This window comes from Aquarana catesbeiana, linkage group LG12 (assembly GCF_042186555.1).
Source record: "Aquarana catesbeiana isolate 2022-GZ linkage group LG12, ASM4218655v1, whole genome shotgun sequence".
In the NCBI taxonomy this organism is placed as follows: Eukaryota; Metazoa; Chordata; class Amphibia; order Anura; family Ranidae; genus Aquarana; species Aquarana catesbeiana.
In genome coordinates, this window is record NC_133335.1 from 47,229,229 (window position 1) to 47,250,791 (window position 21,563).

At 41.6% G+C, this 21,563-nt stretch overlaps 2 protein-coding genes across 3 annotated transcripts in view; both read right to left on the bottom strand.

The window, feature by feature from the left end:
* LOC141114170 (integrin alpha-IIb-like) overlaps positions 1–6,921 on the bottom strand; it is a 152,777-nt gene extending 145,856 nt beyond the window's left edge. Inside the window, exon 1 of one of the 2 annotated variants that reach the window (XM_073607700.1) lies at positions 6,803–6,921. Coding sequence is in view for 1 of the 2 variants with exons in the window: in XM_073607699.1 (XP_073463800.1) it covers positions 4,963–5,180 (218 nt within the window). In the remaining variant the exon portion in view is untranslated. Of the gene's footprint in view, positions 1–4,962; positions 5,521–6,802 lie in introns of those variants that run through there. The other variant, XM_073607699.1, reaches the window with a different exon arrangement.
* Positions 6,922–7,101: 180 nt separating this feature from the next.
* On the bottom strand, positions 7,102–20,744 carry LOC141113335 (uncharacterized). Its single transcript, XM_073606395.1, has 3 exons — positions 20,648–20,744; positions 10,103–10,569; positions 7,102–9,820 (listed from the first exon to the last, which is right to left on the bottom strand). Exons 1-3 carry the CDS (start codon positions 20,742–20,744, stop codon positions 9,155–9,157), a joined length of 1,230 nt encoding a protein of 409 aa, XP_073462496.1. The 3' UTR covers positions 7,102–9,154.
* Between the last annotated feature and the right edge of the window lie 819 nt (positions 20,745–21,563).

A 21,563-nucleotide genomic window follows, 5' to 3' on the forward strand; every position in this document is an offset into this window, starting at 1 on the left:
TTACCAAAAATTGGGGTATTATATTGTGTCTGTGTTTACTAAAATTGATTAAAGTTTATTTTTTCAAAAAAATGGCCATTGGAAAAACAGCTGAGCAAATATTACGTGACAAATAAAATTGGAACACCCACCATTTTATTCTCCAGGGTCTCTGCATAATGTTTGGGGGTCCCAACTTCTAAGTCATTTTCTAGCAAAAAAATGCCATCTTTTACATGTATGAGAAAAATGTCAGAAATGGGCTGGGTGGCAAGTGATTAATGTCATCTGCATCCAGGGTGGATTTGATTTAAATCAAGTTGATTTAACCACTTCAGCCCCGGAAGGATTTGCCCCCTTAATGATCAGGCCGTTTTTTGCGATATAGCACTGTGTTGCTTTAACTGACAATTGCGCGGTCATGCAACGTTGTACCCAAACAAAATTGATGTCCCTTTTTACCCACAAACAGAGCTTTCTTTTGGTGGTATTTGATTACCTCTGTGTTTTTTATTTTTTGCGCTATAAACAAAAAAAGACCAACAATTTAAAAAAAAATAACAATTTTCTTTACTTCCTGCTATAATACATATCCAAAAAATATATATAAAATAACATTAATTCATCAGTTTAGGCCGATATATATTCTTTTTCATTTTGGTTAAAAAAAAAAATCACAATAGGCTTATATTGATTGGTTTGCGCAAAAGTTATTGCGTCTACAAACTACGGGATAGATTTATGGCATTGTTATTCAAATTTTTATTTTACTAGTAATGGTGGTGATCAGCAATTTTTACCAGGACTGTGACATTGCGGCGGACAGATCAGACACTTTTCTGGGACCATTGACATTTATACAGCGATCAGAGCTAAAAAACAGCCACTGATTACTGTATAAATGTCACTGGCAGGAAAGGGGTTAACACTAGGGGGCGATCAAGGGGTTAAGTGTTCTCTAGGGGGTGTTTCTAACTGTGGGGGCAGTGTAATGACTGGGGGAAGAGACAGACTGCTGTTCCTAATCACTAGGAACAGACGATCTGTCTATCCTCCGCTGACAGAACGGGGATCTGTCTGTTTACATTGACAGATCCCTGTTCTGTCCCTCTCAGGAGTGATTGCGAGTAGCCGGAGGACATCGCGGCCGCTGGTCATGCCCATCGGCTCCGGCGTCACGCAGCGGGCACACTTCCCCTAGTGGTCTTAAAGCGGCAGATGTGCCATGATGGTGATTCGTCCAGGAGAGCCAACTTGCCGCAGTATAACTTTGGCAGCTGGTCTTTAAAGTGGAGTTCCACCCACTTTTACAACTCTTCAGCATCTCTCACTAAACTGTGCACTGTAAACAAATTGGATATTTTTTTATTTTTTTTCTCAGCACCTACTGTATGTCTGCTGTATTCATTTTTCACTTCCTCCTCCCTGGCCGCGGCCCATCGCATCATTTCCTGTTTGCAATGCCTTCTGGGAAGGGGCGGCAACTTCCTCTGAAACTGCCGTTGCTATGGAAACCTGACCTGAAACCTATTACACTGCTTGTGCTGCACTGAGCATGTGCGAGATCTGCAAGGATGACATCCAGGAAGAAATACAGTCTGGCTTCAGATGCCCAGACTTAAGATGGCCACGGCCTGCTGTAAGTTTATAAAATAACAAACTACTGCTATAAACTAACAAAACAGACCTTCGTTTACAGACTAACTTTACTAGAATACATTAAGCTTGTGTATTATAGGGGTATTTTTATTTAAAAAGTATAATTTTGGCCGGAACACCACTTTAAGTGGTTAAAGAGCAACTGTCATTTCTGTCCCGCAGCAGCTCCTCCTCTGACCCGCTGTTGACTCACCGACAGTCCCATTCACTTTAATGGGATGGCTGGTAATGTGGCAGTAACACAACAAGGTGAGGGACGTGGTGGCAGCAGATGAGTGGATGCCCGCTAACAGGCGCTGCCATGATGGACTTGAAATGACAGGTGCTCTTTGAATGTAAGGACTTATTCTTGCTGGTAGTTAGAATCTTTAATATTTGCAAACAAAATGAAGGTTTCCTATTTAGAATAATAAGCTGTCAGGTTAGTAAGGCTTCACGTACACGGGACATTTCTCAACCTCTCCTGAACGCTGGAACCACTAGTAATCCACGTTTAAAAATGCGTGTTTAGTAGCGTTTACAAGCCGTGTTTAGCTGCGTTTGCGTTCAGAAGCGTTTACTAAAGATAACCTCAGGAGACCCTCCCAAATGATTAGAAAGCACTAAAAACCAGTATTTATTAACTATTTCAGCCATTCTGTGAGAACAGTGTGAGTAGCAGCTGAGAGAGCAGTGTGCTTATAGATAGCTGTTATTTTTTGGTTGGTTTGTTAATATGGATCACATGATGAGCATGTGTGAGGAAATGCTCCTGATGTTGCTTTTGCTGAGGCTCCAAAGACGTAGAAAATTGCGTGAGAGGACCAGAGTTCATCGCTACTGGACACATCCATTGATGGCTCAACGCATGTCCACGGGATACTTTTCTAATATGTATGTTCAGCTGCGTAATTACCCAGAGAAATTTTTTAATTTTACACGCAATTGCCACCTTTGACGTTCTCTTGGAAAAGGTTAGACCCCGTCTAGTTCGCATGGACACCAACATGAGGAAAAGCGTGCCACCAGAGCAATGTCTGTTGGTGACTTTCAACTTCAGCGTCAAGTAATACAAGTTGTGTATTGTACAGCATAATTGGCTGATGAGGGGAATATCACATGGTATATCAAGCTTGCATACAGTGATAATTGAGTTTTTGGTGTGTTTTTAGCATTTCCCAGGCTCAAAAGTAATAAATAAAATGTTTCTCTTTAAAAACGCTACTAGACGAAAATGCGCCTAAACGCGGGTAGCCGCGCTTAGCCGCGTTTGGCATTTGAAATGCCTCTAAACACAGCTTCTGAACGCATTTTTTGGGGTTCCAAAAAAGCCTCTAAACGCAACTTCCTAGAAACGATTATAAACTAACCTGTGTACATGTACTGATAAGATAACATAGAGGAGCAGTTGAAAAAAATGCCCAACTGCTCCCAAACGTTCGTTTACCAGCAGCAGTGTACATGAGGCCTAAAACAGCGATATCAGAACCGATTCAATCATACAGTTTGTAGTGTACATAGATTTGCAAAACAATGGGATAAAGGAATATTACTGAACTTTGTTTTATCTCATGGGTACTGTGAAATTGTGTGAATGCATCAATGCAGTGCATGTTATCTCAGCTTGCAGAGCTTGGATTCATTGAATGAGTTTACCAAAAAATGTAAATATTGCAGAATGTACAGCATCATGCTACACAGCTAAGCTTCATTTCATGCTGAATAAACTAAATTTTTAATGTATCTTAAATAGAAAACTATCTTTTGCTAGATTTTTGCTCCAAAAGCAGTTTTTTAAAATAAATTTGGTAAAAATCAAAAAAATACGTTTTTTTTTTTTTTTTAAAAGCTTCGATTTTTATCCACCCTGTCTGCATCCCATTTTGGGAGATTTTCCCTCACTGCATGTAAGGACAGTAGTTGTCTTTCTTGTGAAAAAAAGGACAGTAGTTGTCAAGCAAAGCCTCCCTGCAACAGCTAATGCCATGGAGGGGCCTCGGTACATTGACATGTAAAGTAAATGTGCTAGTGTGATTGATTTTGTACATCCTGGAGTATTGTTATTTGCTGCACAGATATAAAGCCTTTCAGTTTCCGAAGTTTTCAACCTGTTCCACCATCTTTAAGACTGCTCGGTTCTATAAAGTTGTAAAAATCCAGGTATTTAGTTGCCAGCTCTTGAGCCGTCACTGGATTCTTTCAAAAAGAGGGCTGTCCTTGTCTAAAATTACAGTCTGTTTATGCAGTGCAGCTATTTTGGTTACTAACAGACCTCGGGGAATTTTTAATTTGATAACAGCATTACACACAAGTCTTTCTTTTTAGTGTATAGCACATTCTATTCAGGGATGCTTGAGAAAGGCTTCTAAGAGGTAAGTAACATAAATCAAAGTAAAAGAGCTGACCAGATCACAGAATTCAGCCTAACATGCTAACGCGAATCAAAAATTTAAAGAGTAGATAAAACTTCCTTACAAGGAAGGAAATTTTTAAAGGATGAGATTTGAGCTACAGAAAAAATGCTGGTGGTTGTCTCCAAGGCACTATTACTGGTAAAATCTCCTCGTCAAAGTTCACATCTCGGACTTCTTGAGAGCCTTTCTCCTCTTGCTGCATATTCTGTAAGGGCACAGCAATAAAAGACAAGAGTAGAGCAAGAACTTCCTAAAAAAGGCTGTGACTGTTGGAATACGCTTGAAAATCAAAAGGCAAAGATATGAAATCTTGGTGTACAAAAAAAAGTAAGTTGATGGTGGGTTTCTCAGCCAATACCCACCAAAGTATGACATCTTGGTGTACAAAAAAAGTAGGTTGATGGTGGATTTCTCAGCCAATACCCAATCAAAGTATGACATCTTGGTCTACAAAAAAAGTAGGTTGATGGTGGGTTTCTCAGCCAATACCCACTCAAAGTATGACATCTTGGTCTACAAAAAAAGTAGGTTGATGGTGGATTTCTCAGCCAATACCCACCCAAAGTATGACATCTTGGTCTACAAAAAAAGGAGGTTGATGGTGCGTTCCTTAGCCAATACCCACCCAAATTCAAAAAATCTGTTTTGGGTGGACTAACATTGTAAGTGCTAAAATAGTAAAATAAAACAGGGAAAATAAAAAACAATATTATAGTAACAATTTTTGTGTAAACAGTAACTTTATACATCTGTCTCATTTATGCAGACTGGGACAAGGTGTTCTCACCTGCAGCCTCCAGACTATAGATAAGATTTAATGGGCCTCAAAAAAAGTTGAGTGTAACCTTCTATGACAGGTTTGTTTAATTCCCATCCAGCTCTCTCCTGTATTGTACACATTTGACAAGCCCAGCACATTCTGTGCACTTACCTGTTATCTGCTGATTGGTAGAAATCAAAGGAGAATCCAAAGTAGCTTCCATTGGGTCCAGAAAAGGTTTGGGGGTTCAGCTTATCCAGATTCAAGGAGTGGGTATAGGGGAGAATGAGAAGCAGTAGACACAGCAGCATGATGCGATCAGTCCAGCTACAAATAAAGCAGAAACTGACTTCTCTTCTTTTGCTATGTGTATTCCTTCTCTGCGACATCCTCTCACAAATGACTCAGCCTGTGTCTTACTTGTAGACTACAGGCTCCACTGTTTCCTGAATCATTACAGCATCTTCCTTACTAGTGATTACTAATTAAGTTCACCCTTCCTCACTACTAGATACCACCAACTTTATGTACCAATGTATATTCACTACACCAAGTGTTGTCAATTAATACCTACCTACACCCAGCCATCTCTACAGTTATTGTTACTACTGTCACTACTATCACTAGCTACACCCAATTTCCACAACCCTTGTTACTAGCTGCACCCAGGTTTCTCTACAACTGTCCCTAGCTACACTCAGCCTTCTCCACAGCTCCTGCTGCTAACTACAAGCAGCCTTCTTTACAACTCTTGCCACTAGCTCAGGGCCATCTTTAATATTGATTGGACCCTGGGCAAATATTTTCCTGCGCCCCCCCCCCCCCATCCCAACACCACCACCCCTGGGCCCCACTATGCAATTTCTCTCTCTCCACCTGCTCTGAGACATACAATAAATAGCAGGTAGACTCAAAATCAGTTTACTGCAGCAGATCAGACAGCAATTGCAATTGGTTGTTAGAGGTTACTGCACATCATTACCACTCACTGATTGGTTGCTAGAGGTTACTGTACATCATTACTGCTCACTGATTGGTCACTAGAGGTTACTGTACATCCTTGCTGCACATTGGTTGCTAGAGGTTACTGCACATCATTACTGCTCATTGCTTGGTTTGCAAGAGGTTACAGCACATTATTACTGCTCACTGATTGGTCACTAGAGGTTACTGCACATCCTTGCTGCACATTGATTGGTTGCTAGAGGTTACTGCACAACATTACTGCTAACTGATTGGTTGCTAGATTATAAATAGATTATGCTACAAATGCAAAGTAGTCCCATTGCCAGATTAAAAGTGGTGTTTTGCATTGCAGCAGAATTTGGGCAGAAAAGATGGGGTTAATGAAGCCGACCAGAATTACATTCAAAAACAGTACTGTCAATGATCATAGCAAGCAGAGATTAGTGATCGTTTAGCTGCTAAAGAAGTGAAAGTTCAACTCAGCAGGCCAGGGCAAATGAGCTAATTCAGATTGTAAATCACACAACATACCAGCTGCCTGCTCATCCATGCCAGCCAGTGTTATATACAGGCAGTGCTGGTAATGCTGTTACACCGTCGGTGCTCCTGGCTCCTCCCCCTTGACCAGTGCCCCCCAATAGCAAGCCGCTATGGCACTGGTGCATGCTCGCTTCTGAGATCTGGTCTATGTGTCCATAAGACCCCCCTCTCCCCCCCCAGTCTCTCCTCATTGGCTTACTGGTTGTGATTGACAGCATTGAAGGACAGCAGTGGGAGCCAATGAAGAGGGGGAGTCCGGGGACTGCCGATGCTCTTGTGCACGTCGCTGGATCAAGAGGGAGCATAGATCCAGCATAGAATGCATGAAGGAAAAAACCTTTAGCCTTTACAACCACTTTAATTGAATGAAATCTTTAGATTTAAAAATATGAATATGACTTTTGAAGGGATCTTAACATCTTAAAGTGTAAGTTCACCTTTACAGAAAAATCTGTAAGGTGAACTTACACAGGCCTCCCTCCTCGCCCCCCCTGGTCCCACTGACCTGGACCACTGCAATCTCTGGTTCTAAGCCCTGGTATATCAGCATCAGGAGCCTAGGGCTTAGAAATCCTCTAGCATCCACACGGAGTCTTCATTGCTGACAGGACGGGCTATGCGGCTGCAGATAGGTCGGCGCCACCCATGTGACAGCGCTGACCAATTAGAATGTTCCAAAACGTCCCCCTGATGAGGGAAATTTTGAACATTCAGCTGAGAGGATCTCTAAGCCCTGGACGCCCAGGGCGGATATACCATGGCTTAGAACCGGAGAAATCTGCGGTCCATGTCAGCAGGACCGGGGGGGTGAGGAGGGGGACCTGTGTAAGTTCACCTTCCAGACTTTGCTGTAAAGGTGAACTTACCCTTTAAAGATTATATGAGATTTTACAGAGACACAAGATGTTATTGTCAGACTTTTGGGAATTGAAGTTACTTTGCCAAGTTAGTCTTGGCAAAAATACACTACAAACCTTTTATCTCAAAGCAGGTTTGGTTGGTTTGTTTCACAAGTGACTTTGTATTTTTGTGACCAAATGGCTTCAAGTAAAATGGGAAAGACAAATTATTGGACTTCATTTAGGAACCAGATTCACTAGAAATTGTAAGGATGCTTACCCTCCCTTTTTTTTTTTTTTTTTTCTTTTTACATAAATACTGTATCTAAGGGCAGCTTTCCTCCCCTCTTCCATCCAAAACCACAGGAAGTACACGCTATTATCACTCAACACCAGCATCTCTATGTGCTGGAAACAAGCCATTTGTAGTTATGCGTGAACAATATGGTATCTTATGTTTTGGAGACAGTAAGCAAATAAAGCGTGTTTGACTTTGGAACCCAAATAGTCCACTTTCAGGGGAAAAAAATGCTTTCTTTGTCACAAATTCAATGTATAAATTATATATGTTCAAGAAATGTTCCCTAAACTTTTTCTCAAGTTGTCTAACAAGTTCTGCTTTTCTGACACTTAAGAAGTAGCGGCTAGATTGCCAACTGAAGATATTTTATGGGCATCCCACAAACATAACAGAGACTTTGTTGCAGTGTACTGTTCATAAAGATTGCATTGTGTGATTGATAACACTATGTTATATTAGTAATATTTCAGAAATGATGTCACAGTGTAAGTAATATATTCATTAATTATATTAAAGTGTGTGTTATCAAAGTATATCTATTGCCAAAATGTTTTTCTTATGCCGCGTACACACGGTCGGACTTTTCGTCTACAAAAGTCCAACGGACGCTGACGGACTAAAGCTGGCTGGTAATCCGATCGTGTGTGGGCTTCTCCGGACTTTCAACTGACTTTTTTAGCCTCAAATCCGACGGACTTTAGATTTGAAACATGCTTCAAATCTTTACGTCGTAACTACGACGGACCCCGAAGTCCGCTCGTCTGTATGCTAGTCCGACGGACAAAAAAACGACGCATGCTCATAAGCAAAAACTAAACGGAAGCACTCGGTCTAGTAAAACTAGTGTTCGTATTGTAGGTAGCACATTCCTCACGCTGCAAAATCTGTGATCGTTGAATGCAGCGCATTTAATGTCTTCTTTACGAATGCTATAAAGAACGAAGATGTTTTGCTGTTCATATTCAAACAGAGTTCTCCCAAACAGATTTCTGGATTCTTTTTCTCTTTGATCTCATGAATGACATGGTATGCTTTTTCAAAACAATGTTTCCATACTAATAATACTTTTTAAACTTTTTTTTTTTTTGGTGGAGTCATCTTTTCTTGTAATTTTTATCCAGATATTTATTTTATGATTGTTGTGGAACTTTTTTTCTGTTTATCTCTAAATTTTTTTGTAAAGTTACCACAGGGAACCCATTTTTATATATATTTTTTAATTTTTTTTTAATGTTTGTAAAGTTACCACAAAGAACCCTTTCTAATTTTTGTTTTTATAGTGATTTGTTATTTTTTTTTAGAAAAAGTTAACCCAAAGAACCGTTTTTGGTTATGTATCTTTTTTTTTTTAAATACTTACCACTCGAACATTATTAACATTATTTTAATCTATTTTTGTTGTGTTTTTGCAAAATCAATGAGATTGTTGTCCCTTGTTAATTTAAAACATTGTGTCTAAAATCTATGATTTAAAATAAAAAACCTAAACTCAAAAAAGATCCATTTATTTATGGTCTAAATAAAATAAAGAGGAAGTCAACGCTGGAAAAAGTATGTGTACAAGAAAATGGGGATCTTGAGGAGTCCATATAAGAGGGAGCACAATCTGGTCCAAGAATCCCAGAGATCAACAGCACCAGCAGATGATATGGATGTCCCCAGACTGTGGTACTACAACAGCCTGCGTCTTCTGTCAGACCAGACTGAACCCAAGTCATCACTTTCTTCTCTTCCCTGCAGCCTTTCCTCCACGCTGCCCTGCAGCCTTCCCTGCAGCCTTCCCTGCAGCCTTCCCTGTAGCCTTCTTTCGAGGCTGTGGCTCTGGTGTTTCAGTTGTGGCAGGAGGAGGAGGAGGAGGAGGAGGAGGGGGGGCTGCCTCATGTAGTTGGGTGTTTCGTGTTAGCGTGCCCTGCAGCCCCTTCTGGATTGTTTCCCCAAATAGTCGCTCACAAATGAGGCGCTGCTCCCAATCCATTTGAAGAAGCCTGCTGGCTAAGTAGCAGCCATAGGACTCTTCCGCTTCGGGGGGGCTCTTTAAAAAACGGGTGGCCTCTTGCATGAGGCGCAGGGATGCCTCCTGTGTGACCGTCCCCTTCCTGGCCCTTTTTTTGGGAAGGTGGGGGGGAGGCACTTGGGATTCGGTCAGGCTCCTACTGGGCCCAGCCACCTCACTTGGCCCAGCCACCTCACTTGGCCCAGCCACCTCACTGGGACCAGCCACCTCACTGGGAGCAGCCACCTCGCTGGGAGCAGCCACCTCCTGCCTGACACTGGGCCCAGCCTCCTCCAGGATGATGGTGAATCCGGCCTCCTCCAGGCTGTCCATGGGCCCGGTCTCCTCCTGCCTGCCACTTTCCCCACATTCCTCCTGGATGGACTCATCCTGTGTATAAAAAAAGGACAATAGTTTTAGTATATTTTTTTGGGTTCATCAATGACACACAGTTTGCTTCTCATGACTAGCAAATTCAATGTGAATACATCTCTTTAATAAAAGAGTCTAATCAGACACCCTAATTATTTCAAGCAGGTGCCAAACATATTTAGCCACTACTGTCAATTTATATGTATACACAATTTTGAGGGCAAAATTATTTTAGACAATTATAACATCCAGTTAACATCATTAATATTAGTACAGTAAATATTTGTTAAAATAATTTACCTGACTCCAGATGGTCATATCCGGTTCATCCAGGATGGAAGACCCAGCTTGCTCCTCATCAGCCTCTGCTGGGGTAGAGGGAAGGGTGGAGGGAAGGGTGGAGGGAAGGGTTGAAAGTGATGCCCTGCCTTCAGTCTGGTCATCAAGAAAACGGAGTTGATTGTAGTACCACAGCCTGGGTACATAAACATCATCTGCTGATGCTCCTGATCTCATTGATTCCTGGATCTTCTTATGTTCCCTCTTATACATGTTCCTCAAGACCTCAATTTTCTTGAGCAATGTCTCCATTGTTGCTTCCGGGATGGTCGCCTGGACAAAGGCCAGAAGTCTCTCCAGCGTTGACTTCCTCACATGCTTTGCATAATACTGTGGGTGTTTCACCTCCCACAAATTCCTCATCTCTCTATATTTAGAAATAAAAGCAGTAAGGAACTCTGGATCCTTAAATAGGGGATTCATAATGTCTGTATAAAAGATAAAGTCACAAGACAAAAAACACTTATTAGGTTTCTGCTAAACCCTCATCATCTTATCCCTATGTAGGCCTCATCAATCTGTCAAGCCATATAGGCCGCTTGCTACAAAGTCTTGACCAAAAGTATAAATTTTAAATTACCTTCGTTTAGTAGCGTCCCGGTCCACTATCACCTACGCACAGAACGTACGTACGACACGTGCGCAAGGCCTCTCTTTATACACTACGCATGTGTGAAACTCCGCCTGCGTCGCCCGCCCCTGACGTTCGATTTTAACTCATGTTCTCCGCCCCTTAATTCTACGCACAGAACGTACGTACGACACGTGCGCAAGGCCCCTCTTTATACACTACGCATGTGTGAAACTCCGCCTGCGTCGCCCGCCCCTGACGTTCGATTTTAACTCATGTTCTCCGCCCCTTAATTCTACGCACAGAACGTACGTACGACACGTGCGCAAGGCCCCTCTTTATACACTACGCATGTGTGAAACTCCGCCTGCGTCGCCCGCCCCTGACGTTCGATTTTAACTCATGTTCTCCGCCAATTTTTAGTTACGGCGCGTAGTGGGTGAATAATGGCGGAGACACATGACATGTTGACTACCTCAGGTAGCGAAAAAAGCCCGGAGGCTGGAACGTCAACCAGATCTGTGAGGCCTAGATTTAAGGCCTCCAATATGAGTTTTGAAGAGATGGTGGAGATGGTGGCCATTCTTCAAAAAAAGGACTATGATGGGAAGTATGGGCCGTACGCCCGGCCAAATTTGCGCAAGGCCAAAATAATGGCGAAGGTGGTGGACACTTTACAGGCTTCTTTTGGGGTACAGCGCTCCAGGGATCAACTTAGAAAAAGATGGTCTGACCTGAAACTCAGGGAGCCGGATCAGTTCAGACGGATCCGTAAAGTCCTCCAAAAAAGTAAGTACCTGTGTTTTCATCTTGTGTTGATTACCTCGTATACCGCTCCATGTGCTTTTCATTCCTATATACGATTGTTTGCATCGTTTGAAACGATCTTTTAATAAACATCGTTACATATCTATATATAATATATACATATATATCTCTCTCTATATATATACACATAGACATATATATATATCTTCACATATATATATACACATATATATATATATATATATATATATATATATATATATATATATATATATATATACACACATATATATATATATATACATATGTATGTATGTATATATGTATGTATATATGTATGTATATAGATATATAGGTAGATATATAGATAGATATAGAATTTTTTGCTTTTTTTAAATTAAATTAATATCTATTTTTATATTTAGATTTTGTTTGAGATTGAAGATTTATATTTAGTTATAGATATATAGAGAGAGAGAGATCCAAAGATTTCTTGATATATTTTGAGATTGATATCTAGATATCGAGATATCTATCCATCTTGATATGTCTTTAGAAATTAAAATCTTGAAGTCTACTAGGAACTCTACACAAACAGACAATTTGTACACCACTTCACTACAAATGTTTGAAGATTAGTATGTACTAAAATATCTGTGTGCTAAGTATATTAATTTTTTGCTTCACATAGGGGAAAAATCACTCAGCCAACAAGAGGAACCCAGTCCCCCCCCAGCAAAACAACATACTTGGGAAATCAGCCCAAGCCCCACTGAGGATGTGGAGGAAGGAGAGGTGGGCGACATGGGCACCCCACCAAGTGAGTGTCTGACACACCAGCTTACGGTAATCTATGCATGGCTGCCTTTTCTTTTATGTAATTTTTCTACTCTATTTTAGGTGATCTGGTTGTGCTTGAGTCAAGCAACAGCGCCACCCCGAGGATGTTCAGGAATTATGCGACATGGGCACCCCACCAGGTCAGTGTCTGAGACACCAGCTTTATGGTAAGGTAAACTATGTATGTGTGCATATTTCTAAACACATTTTTTTGTTTCATTCCACTTTAGGTACAAGAAGTGACTATTTCACCTCAGACAGTGCCCAACGGCTAATTGGTCAAATAATGGCCTGGAATGGGGAGATCGATGAAATGCGTAATTGGCTGGATCGTATGCAGCAGGAAATGAAGGACATGATTGATGTTTTGGGTCGAATCTAAATGCCCTTTTTGAAACCCCAAAACATCGATCATGTCCTTCATTTCCTGGTTTGCTGACCCCATTCTGGGCCTTCTCTTTTTTATTTTTGTTAAAATTATATGGCTGTTTAACAGCATTTAAAAAAGGAGGGCTGTTTAGAGAAAATACCTTAAAAATCCAAAAAAAAAAAAAAAAAAAAAGTGATTTTAAAAAACCAAAAAAAAAATGATTTTAAAAAACCAAAAAAAAAAAAAAAAAGGGATTTTAAAAAACCAAAAAAAAAAAAAAAAGTGATTTTAAAAAACCAAAAAAAAAAAAAAAAAAAAAAGTGATTTTAAAAAACCAAAAAAAAAAAAATAAAAAAAAAAAAAGGGATTTTAAAAAACAAAAAAAAAAAAAAAAAAAAAGGGATTTTAAAAAACCAAAAAAAAAAAAAAAAAAAGTGATTTTAAAAAAACACAAAAAAAGGATTTTAAAAAACAAAAAAATAAAATTAAAAAAACGCATGTTTGCTAAAATCAAAATGCCCAAAAAATTGTATTTTTGATTATGTAAAAATATTTAACTATAATTATATTTTTCGAAATTATTAAGATATCATTATATTTTTGTCTAGGAACATTTTATACTAAATGCAAAACTGAATGCATAACAACAATTAATAAAAACATCTGCTTAGGAATTAAAGAAATGTGTGGTTTGTTATTTCAATGCTCAGTATCAGTTTGGTTATAATTTTAAAAAAGTTGTTTACAGTGGCAATGGAGCTTATTTAGACATTTAAAAGGAAAATACAGTTGGCACTACAACTGCTCGACCATAACCTAGGAGAAAGCCCAAAAGAAAGGCAAGCAATAAATATAATTCACGATTTCATCAAGATTTTTTTTATTTAAAATATTTAGATATCCTGGCCCATTGCAATGGCCCCCCTACCCATAAAATAATTAACATATTGCTGTCTAACTTGACGGGCACTTTGGGGGGCCAAGCCAGTACGGACAGTATCCAGGCCCGTAAGGTTGTCATCGATAAGTCCGGCCTCAGGCCCAACTGTTACCATATAATTTGGAGAATGTTGTTGTAAAAAGTTGTGCAGGATGCAGCACGATAAAATGATAAAATTAAGTTTGTATTCCGCCAAATTAATGGAGGTTTGAAACAGGCGGAACCGGCTGGCCAGAATCCCAAACGCATTCTCAACCACTCTTCTAGCTCTGGCCAGCCGGAAATTAAAAACACTCCTCTCCGGGGTGAGGGTTCTTTGCGGGAATGGCCTCATGAGGTGCTTGCTCAGAGCGAAGGCTTCATCGGCAATGAAGACAAAGGGGAGTCCTTCCACGTTATCCGCATCAGGTGGCAATCCCAGGCCACCACTCTGGAGACGCTGGCAGAACTCCGTCTGGGCAAATACTCCTCCATCCGACATCCGGCCATTCTTCCCCACGTCCACATATAAAAATTCATAGTGTGCCGACACCACCGCCATTAAAACAATACTGTGGAACCCCTTATAATTAAAATAGTATGACCCCGAATGGGGTGGTGGCACGATGTGGACATGTTTCCCATCTATAGCCCCTCCACAATTGGGAAAGTCCCAACGGGTGGCAAAATGGGATGCCACAGTCTGCCATTCCTGTGGCGTTGAAGGAAACTGGGGAATCAAACAAGAAAATAAAAAACATTAATTTTGAAGATAACATTGCAAGAAAATTATACAATTAAAAACATTATTCCCCAGCATCAGTATAACATTAAATAATTTAAATCTTCGGGAAGAACTAATATGGAAAGGCACACTTATCAGATTGCTCACCCCCTATGATGGAACATTGATTACATTTTAGGGGGTTGTGAAATCCCTAAAAAAGATTACTTTTAGGACACGCAGGGATTTAGGGACTAAAAAGGCTACAAGACTGCAGTTGTCGCACTCTGCAAGTGCAGTTGCTACCCAGCTTACAGTAAATGAGGTAAGGTAAAAAGGCAGTCATGTTGCAAGGAGTACACAATCACATGCAAGGGCAATTAATGAAAACACTTTGTGGCTTGCATATGATTTGATGATGGAAATAAGCAGAGCTTCTGCTCATTTACTAAAGCACTGGAACAAATGCACTTGGAGAGTGCACATGCATTTTGCAAAGTGCAACATATATTTGCTTTATACAAATCAACACCACAGAACATTCTAGCAAATTTTTACGAGGGTGGGGGGGTGGGGGGTTGGGAAATCTAGATAATTGCTAATTATAAGCACACTAAATACACTCAAACAAAATACATTCAAAATGAGTAGACCAGGTGGATATGTGCCCATCATTGCATGCTGGGGAGGTTATTGAAGGAAAATATACATGCATGACAAAAAAGAACAGGAAAAAAATCCTACATGTGTGAGGATAAAAAGGGGACATTCACACTATATTGCAATGATGGTAAGTAGTGTTTGAGGCAAGAAATACATTACATTATCAAAGATTACATAAAAGAACATGTGATGCTAATAAAAGAAAAATATCTTACCTTAATATAGTCCTTCTGCAGGACCTGGATGATGGCAGAACAGGTCTCTGGGATAATGATCCCCAGAGCCTGGGGGGAGATGCCTGTCGAGAACTTGAGGTCCTGCAGGCTTCTCCCTGTCGCCAAGTACCGCAACGTGGCAACTAGCCTCTGCTCCGGAGTGATGGCTTGCCTCATGCAGGTATCCTGCCTGCTGATATAGGGGGTCAGCAAAGCCAACAAACGGTCAAAAACGGGGTCCGTCATCCGGAGAAAGTTCCTGAAATCCTCAGGATTATTCTCACGGATCTCACGGAGCAATGGCATGTGACAGAACTGGTCACGCTGGAGCAACCAATTCTTGGTCCATGAACTCCTCCTCGCCCTGTTCATGGACTGGTCTTGGTCTGAAGAATAAACTACAGCACCAAGCACATACAATGCACGAGCTCGACGACGAGTACGTACAGGTAACATGGCTTCAAAACGGTCGGCTGGTCAGAACGCACTTAACAGAACGCACTGAAGAACAGCAAGGCCTGTGAAGAACGACCTGAAAATCAGGAACGAGCGGACAATAAAACAAAGATTTCTCAATGCCAACTGACCAAACGCACTGAAAAGCAGATACAAACCTCACAAGCACAGACTGAACAACAGTTAAAACGAACTGAAAAATACCAGTCTCACAAGCGCGAATCGTCTCTCACCAAACTTCTACTAACACGAGATAAACACGAGATTAGCAGAAGGAGCCCAAAGGGTGTCGTACGGGCTATTGAACTTCCGTTTTATAGTCTCGCCAGACTTGATGTACGTCACCGCGTACTAGGCTGTCGAACTTTTGTGTGGTCGTGTGTAGGCAAGTCCGTTCGTTAGAAAGTCTGCCGCAAGTCCGCCAAAAGTCTGCCGGAAGTCTGTCGGACAGGCTGTCGGACTTTTGTAGACGAAAAGTCCGACCGTGTGTACGCGGCATTAGTTTTTGATAGAGTGGAGAATGATGGGAACCTCTGCCAGCTTTTTACTGCTGTGCCCCCACTGGGGAGATTCACTTTTTCTATTTGTCCAGGTGACCACTGATGGCGGACAGTGGGGACAACTGTTTTTTTGACAGCTGTCTGAGGCAGGCCATAAAAGGTGCAAATTTCTTTCCTGCAACCTGTGGAGATTTTCACAATTAACCCATTAACACAGACAGCACTGACAGAGGAATCTCTGGGGGGGGGGGGGTGCTGTCCCCGCCAGGAGAAGAGAGTGATCATTGCTAGCAGCTATAGCAGCCACTAGCAATAATGATAGTAAATCCGGCAGGCTGGTTGTACCCAAGTTGATCGATTGATCAATCAACTTGGGACATTCAGCCTGCCCACACGGTTCACAACAGCAGGAACCTGCCAAGGTATGAACCACCTAAGAGTGGGATGTGCCCTGACTTTGGAGAGATTTCCTCTTACTTCCAGGACAGCATGTGGAGTCAAATGTCCCACAAACAGCAATCAAATAAACCTGATTTAGATTCAGACCATTTCCTACTCTATTAAAAATAAAAAACTGGGGCTTTAGAGATACTTCAACTATTGTTTGTGACAGAGGAAATGCTCATGAAGACTAGAAAATGCTGCACAGCAATTGAACCTACTGTTTAGCTGGAATAAATATTCACCCAAGAGGGTAACCTAAAGATCCCTGTCTTTAATGACACATTTATGAGGGTCCTTCTGTAACCCAGTGTCCTCTGTGTCACTCAACCCAATAAGATATTCTGTGTGCTCACACCACCCATGTATAATGGCTGGGGTTTGCAATGGTTGAAAAATTACTCAAAACCCATTCCTCCTCCTCTTCCTTAGCCCCCTACTGCTGCTTTGCCCCAGAAGTGGAACCAGTGGACAAAATAGTAACTTGCCCTACCTACTACTCCATTTTTGTGGCCTGGCACTCTTCTGCGTTGTCTAATGGTGGGCAGCTGGTGGCCATGGGAGAACAGCATCAAGTTATCCTCCTCCTGGAGCCCCCTAATGCTGTGTCTTCAGGGCCATGTCTATAGGGCCACATGGGGGGGTATCTCTCTGCCTGCCTGAATATGGCCTACCACAGGGCTCGACAAGTAGCAGGCGCCTGGTCGCCATTGCAACTAGAAATTGCGGCCTGGGCTTTTGTCAGCCCATTCACTGTTGCAGGGATCCACAGTTTGTATCACCTTATGCCTGAGACATGCAGTTCCAGGTGCCGGGCAGGTTTTTCTACATTTAGCCCTGCTGCGGGCAAGCAGCAGGGTTCACTTGTCAGGTGGAAGCTTTCGGGTGGCTCCACTGACATCCAACTGCTTCCACACACGCGGTTAAATTGCCCTCCCCCACTACGTATCCTGGCCTCTGCTTGCCCATCTGCGGGCCCAGGGACGATGTAGCAGGTGCTGGGTAAAGAGGATGGAAAAGCATGCATCGGGGCGCCTACGCATGAAAACGTTGATTGCGATACATGTTACATATCGCCATGTGTACAAACTGGCTCCTAAATGATTTAGCTGGCTCCTAAATTCAAAGCAAATTTATCATGCCCTGGCTTACCATTTGTGGTTCCTCCTCAAAGGGAGACAAAATTAGGCAGTCATCCTGAATTGGCAGCTGCAGCCAGGGAGAAAAAAAAACAAATCTCCTTAAAGCCAGTTTCAGTGTCATTGTCATACAGGTAGCCATTTACATCTTGCTGGTCTTGTTATTGGTACTGGTACAGCCTCTGAATCATGTGCAACGTAGAATTAGCATTTACAGATGTTATCTTTCTCAGAGCCTGTGACTGGATAGTGAAAGGAGAAGTAGAAGACTGATTAGTTAATCGCTGCGCTCTCTCCTTCCTTTTTACAATTTTATGAATGTGGCTTGTTAACCACTTTTTTTGCTTTTTGGCACTGCGCTACTTTAACTGGTAATTGCCCGTATGAAATTTATATAGTTTTTTCACAGAAATAGAGTTTCCTTTTGTTGGTGTTTGATCACCACTGTTTTTTTTTTTTTTTTTTTTTTAATATATAAACAAAAAAAGCCCAAACATTTGGAAAAAAACACATTTTTTTTCCAATTTTCTGTTATAAAACATAGATTAAATAGAAAAAAAAATGTCTTCATAAATTTAGGCCAGCATGTATTCTGCTACATGTCTTTGGTAAGAAACAGAGAGATCATTCCCTCTGTACAGTACAGAGCCCTGCGTGGACATCTCCACCCCATCTACTTGTTGCGGCCGCCTGGCTACGGAGTGCAGCGCCGGCTAGACCTGGCACATGCGCACTGGCTTTGGCGTGCTGCAGACCGACTCCTGTTACGAGCCGCATACAGCAGCCTCCAGTGGTAAACATCTCACCCGGATCTTACAGCAGCCTTTGAGGGGAACATTATAAGAAGACATGCCCATTATTTTCTGGAACCGTGTGAGTTTATTTTAACAAGTTTTAATTTGTGTCAAAAAAATTGGATTTCACTAGGGCGGTGGCACGCTTTCTTCTTTATGTTCACAACACAGGGCTCTGGGCTTTGATTGGACACAGCCGATTAACAGGATCCGACCATAAATCATTAGCCGGGAAATGTTGACTAAAGCTGGATACACACTATAAAATTTTCTGTAGATTTTTTCCTTCAGATTTACCAAAACCATATAATATGAGGACAAACCTTCAGCGTTTCAATTTGTATGCAATCAGGCAGGCTCTTGTACTACATGGCTTTGGTAAATCTAAAGGAAATCAGGCAACAAAAGTTGTATGGGGTCTAAGTCCCACTGTTTTCAAACACAGAAGAGCCGGCGCGCACCAAGAACCCATACAGGTATGTTAGGATGCATGTACAAGCCGCCCTGCCCCAGTATATGTACTGTGGCTAGTCGGAAAGTGGTTAATAGGTAAAGCATACCTAGTCAAACCTACACTTTCATGTAAAATGTATTTGTTGAAAGAAGAATTCCCTTAGATGAGACTGAATGATCGAATTTAGGTGCCAAACACATCCTTGTGCTATACTGAAGACACCCATAGTCTTACACACGACCGGACTTTTCGACTGAGTTCCAACGGAGTTCCAACAAAACGGACTTGCCTACACACGCTCACACCAAAGTCCGATCGTTTTGAAGGTGATGACGTACGACCGGACTAGAATAAGGAAGTTCATAGCCAGTAACCAATAGCTGCCCTTGTGTCCTTTTTTGTCCGTCGGACTAGCATACAGACGAACGGATTTTTCGATTGGACACGAGTCCGTCGGAAAGATTTGAAATATGTTCTATTTCTAAAGTCCGACAGATTTTTCGACAGAAAAGGTCCGATGAAGCCCACACACGATCGAATTGTCCGACGGATTCGTTCCATCGGACCAGTTCGGTCGAAAAGTCCGGTCATGTGTACACGGCATTACTGTAAAAAAAAAACAAAAAACACTAGAGTTAAAAGAAAACCCCAGGAATTTTTTACCCTGTTGCCTTTTCCAAAAAGCAGCTCTCCAAAAAATCTGAACCCTAATAATCCCTCCAGTTAATTTTAGTCACCACAATGGTGGCCCAATGGACTTCTACTGAGGCAACTAATTTTGCAATAAAAAGGAATGGAAGCAGAATAAGCAGGGGCCGGGAGCAGTAAGTCAACTGAACTAGTGCACTCCTAATAGAGTTTTCAGGGAGCTGTAACTTGAAAAGGACATCACAGAAGTAAATGTAATTAACATAGTACACTTGCATCCCACAAGCCTTTTTTGAAGATAATTCCTGGGAGAAACCCTTGAGAAACATAAAGGGTAACTTCACTTTCGTGGGGGAAAAATATAGCAAATAAAGAAAAAATAATATAGCGCATATAATTGCGACACTAATCATGTTGTAATTGAATGTTATTAAAAATTACATTTCCTTTTCAATCTGCAACCATTGTAATTTTCTGAGAACACATTACAATATGGCTACCTGGAGTTTTCTGTACACAGAGTGTGTACTGACCACTCCCCAGAAACATCATTTCCTGCTTGTGTGATTGGCTCACCAATTTTCCCAGAAGTCTGCCTAAGATACAAATCAGATTTCAGGCATCCCCTGCAACAAAAATGTCATTTTTTGAGAGATACTTTCAATAGGAACACGACTAAAGGGATGCAGGCCCAGCAGATTTCCTCATTAGTGCCCAGTAGCTCCACACCTGACAGTTAACTATGAAACCACTCCCATTAGACCTACTCAGAACAGAGGCACAGACAAACACACATGAATTTCTTCAGAATAACAAAAGGTAGGAATCTGCAACAAAGTTTGTAATAATCCTTGCAATGTACATTGTTTACCCAGAGGGGAATGTTTCTTTCTCAACAAAAGGGAAGTTACGCTTTAAGCCTCTGAGGCTCTGACACAATCTTGACATCTGGGTGTGCCTGGTACCCCGCAATGGTTCCTTTCGCCGGCTCCTACATCACTAACCAGAGACATCATAGCCGGACACAGCTGAAGGAACGCACTGCTCATTGGAGAAGTTAGTATTGAGAGTCTTTTTCTGCAGGAAGTTCCTTGTAGTCATGTTATGTCATGCATTAACATGTGTTGCATTAAGGCAGCTCAATCATTTTGAATAGGACAAACAACAGAGAAAAAAAATTACATGCAGCATTATTTTCCAACACAGCACACCACAACACATAGTACTGCAGTACCCTGCGTAATGGTACAATACAACACATGTTCTTCAAAGCTGTGTTGTCTCTGTCCTTTGGGGTTCAAATGAAAACCTATCAAGTCTGCGTTCAAGACAGTTACCAGATGGTACCTGGTCCCATCATGTGTAGTGCATCTTCAGCCTTCCCATACTGGTCTGTGCGTTTGTGGCTGCGCAACGCCGGGCAATGTTTTACATACCTGGTGGACATGTCCCATGCTCAAACTGTTTTGGACCAAGGTCTTAAAGCTCATACATTCTCATACATTCTATGTATGTGTTCGATCGCCCTTTGCCCAAACCCAAAGACCCTTAGCATGTTTTATTACACCTTAAACCCCCCCCCCCCCCGATTTTACTAAGACCCAATTCTAATTGGTGACCTACATTTTGTTAGCAGCAAAACAAGTTATCGACAAAGCCTGGAAGAAACTATTTGTTTCTATTGAGGACGTTCGCAGGCTGATTGACCGGTTCTTTGTTAACGAGAAACTGACCAGTATCCTGCTGGACACACAAAACAATTTCCCCCGGATTTGGACCCCATGGATACAATATGCCCATCCATCACTGTCCATGGAGAGCTATACTTCATTATAATAGTCCAGTTTTGGGACGCTGGTCTTGGGCATTCCTGACGCCCACTCCCCTCCCCTTCACCCCACCTCTCTTTCCCACCTTCTT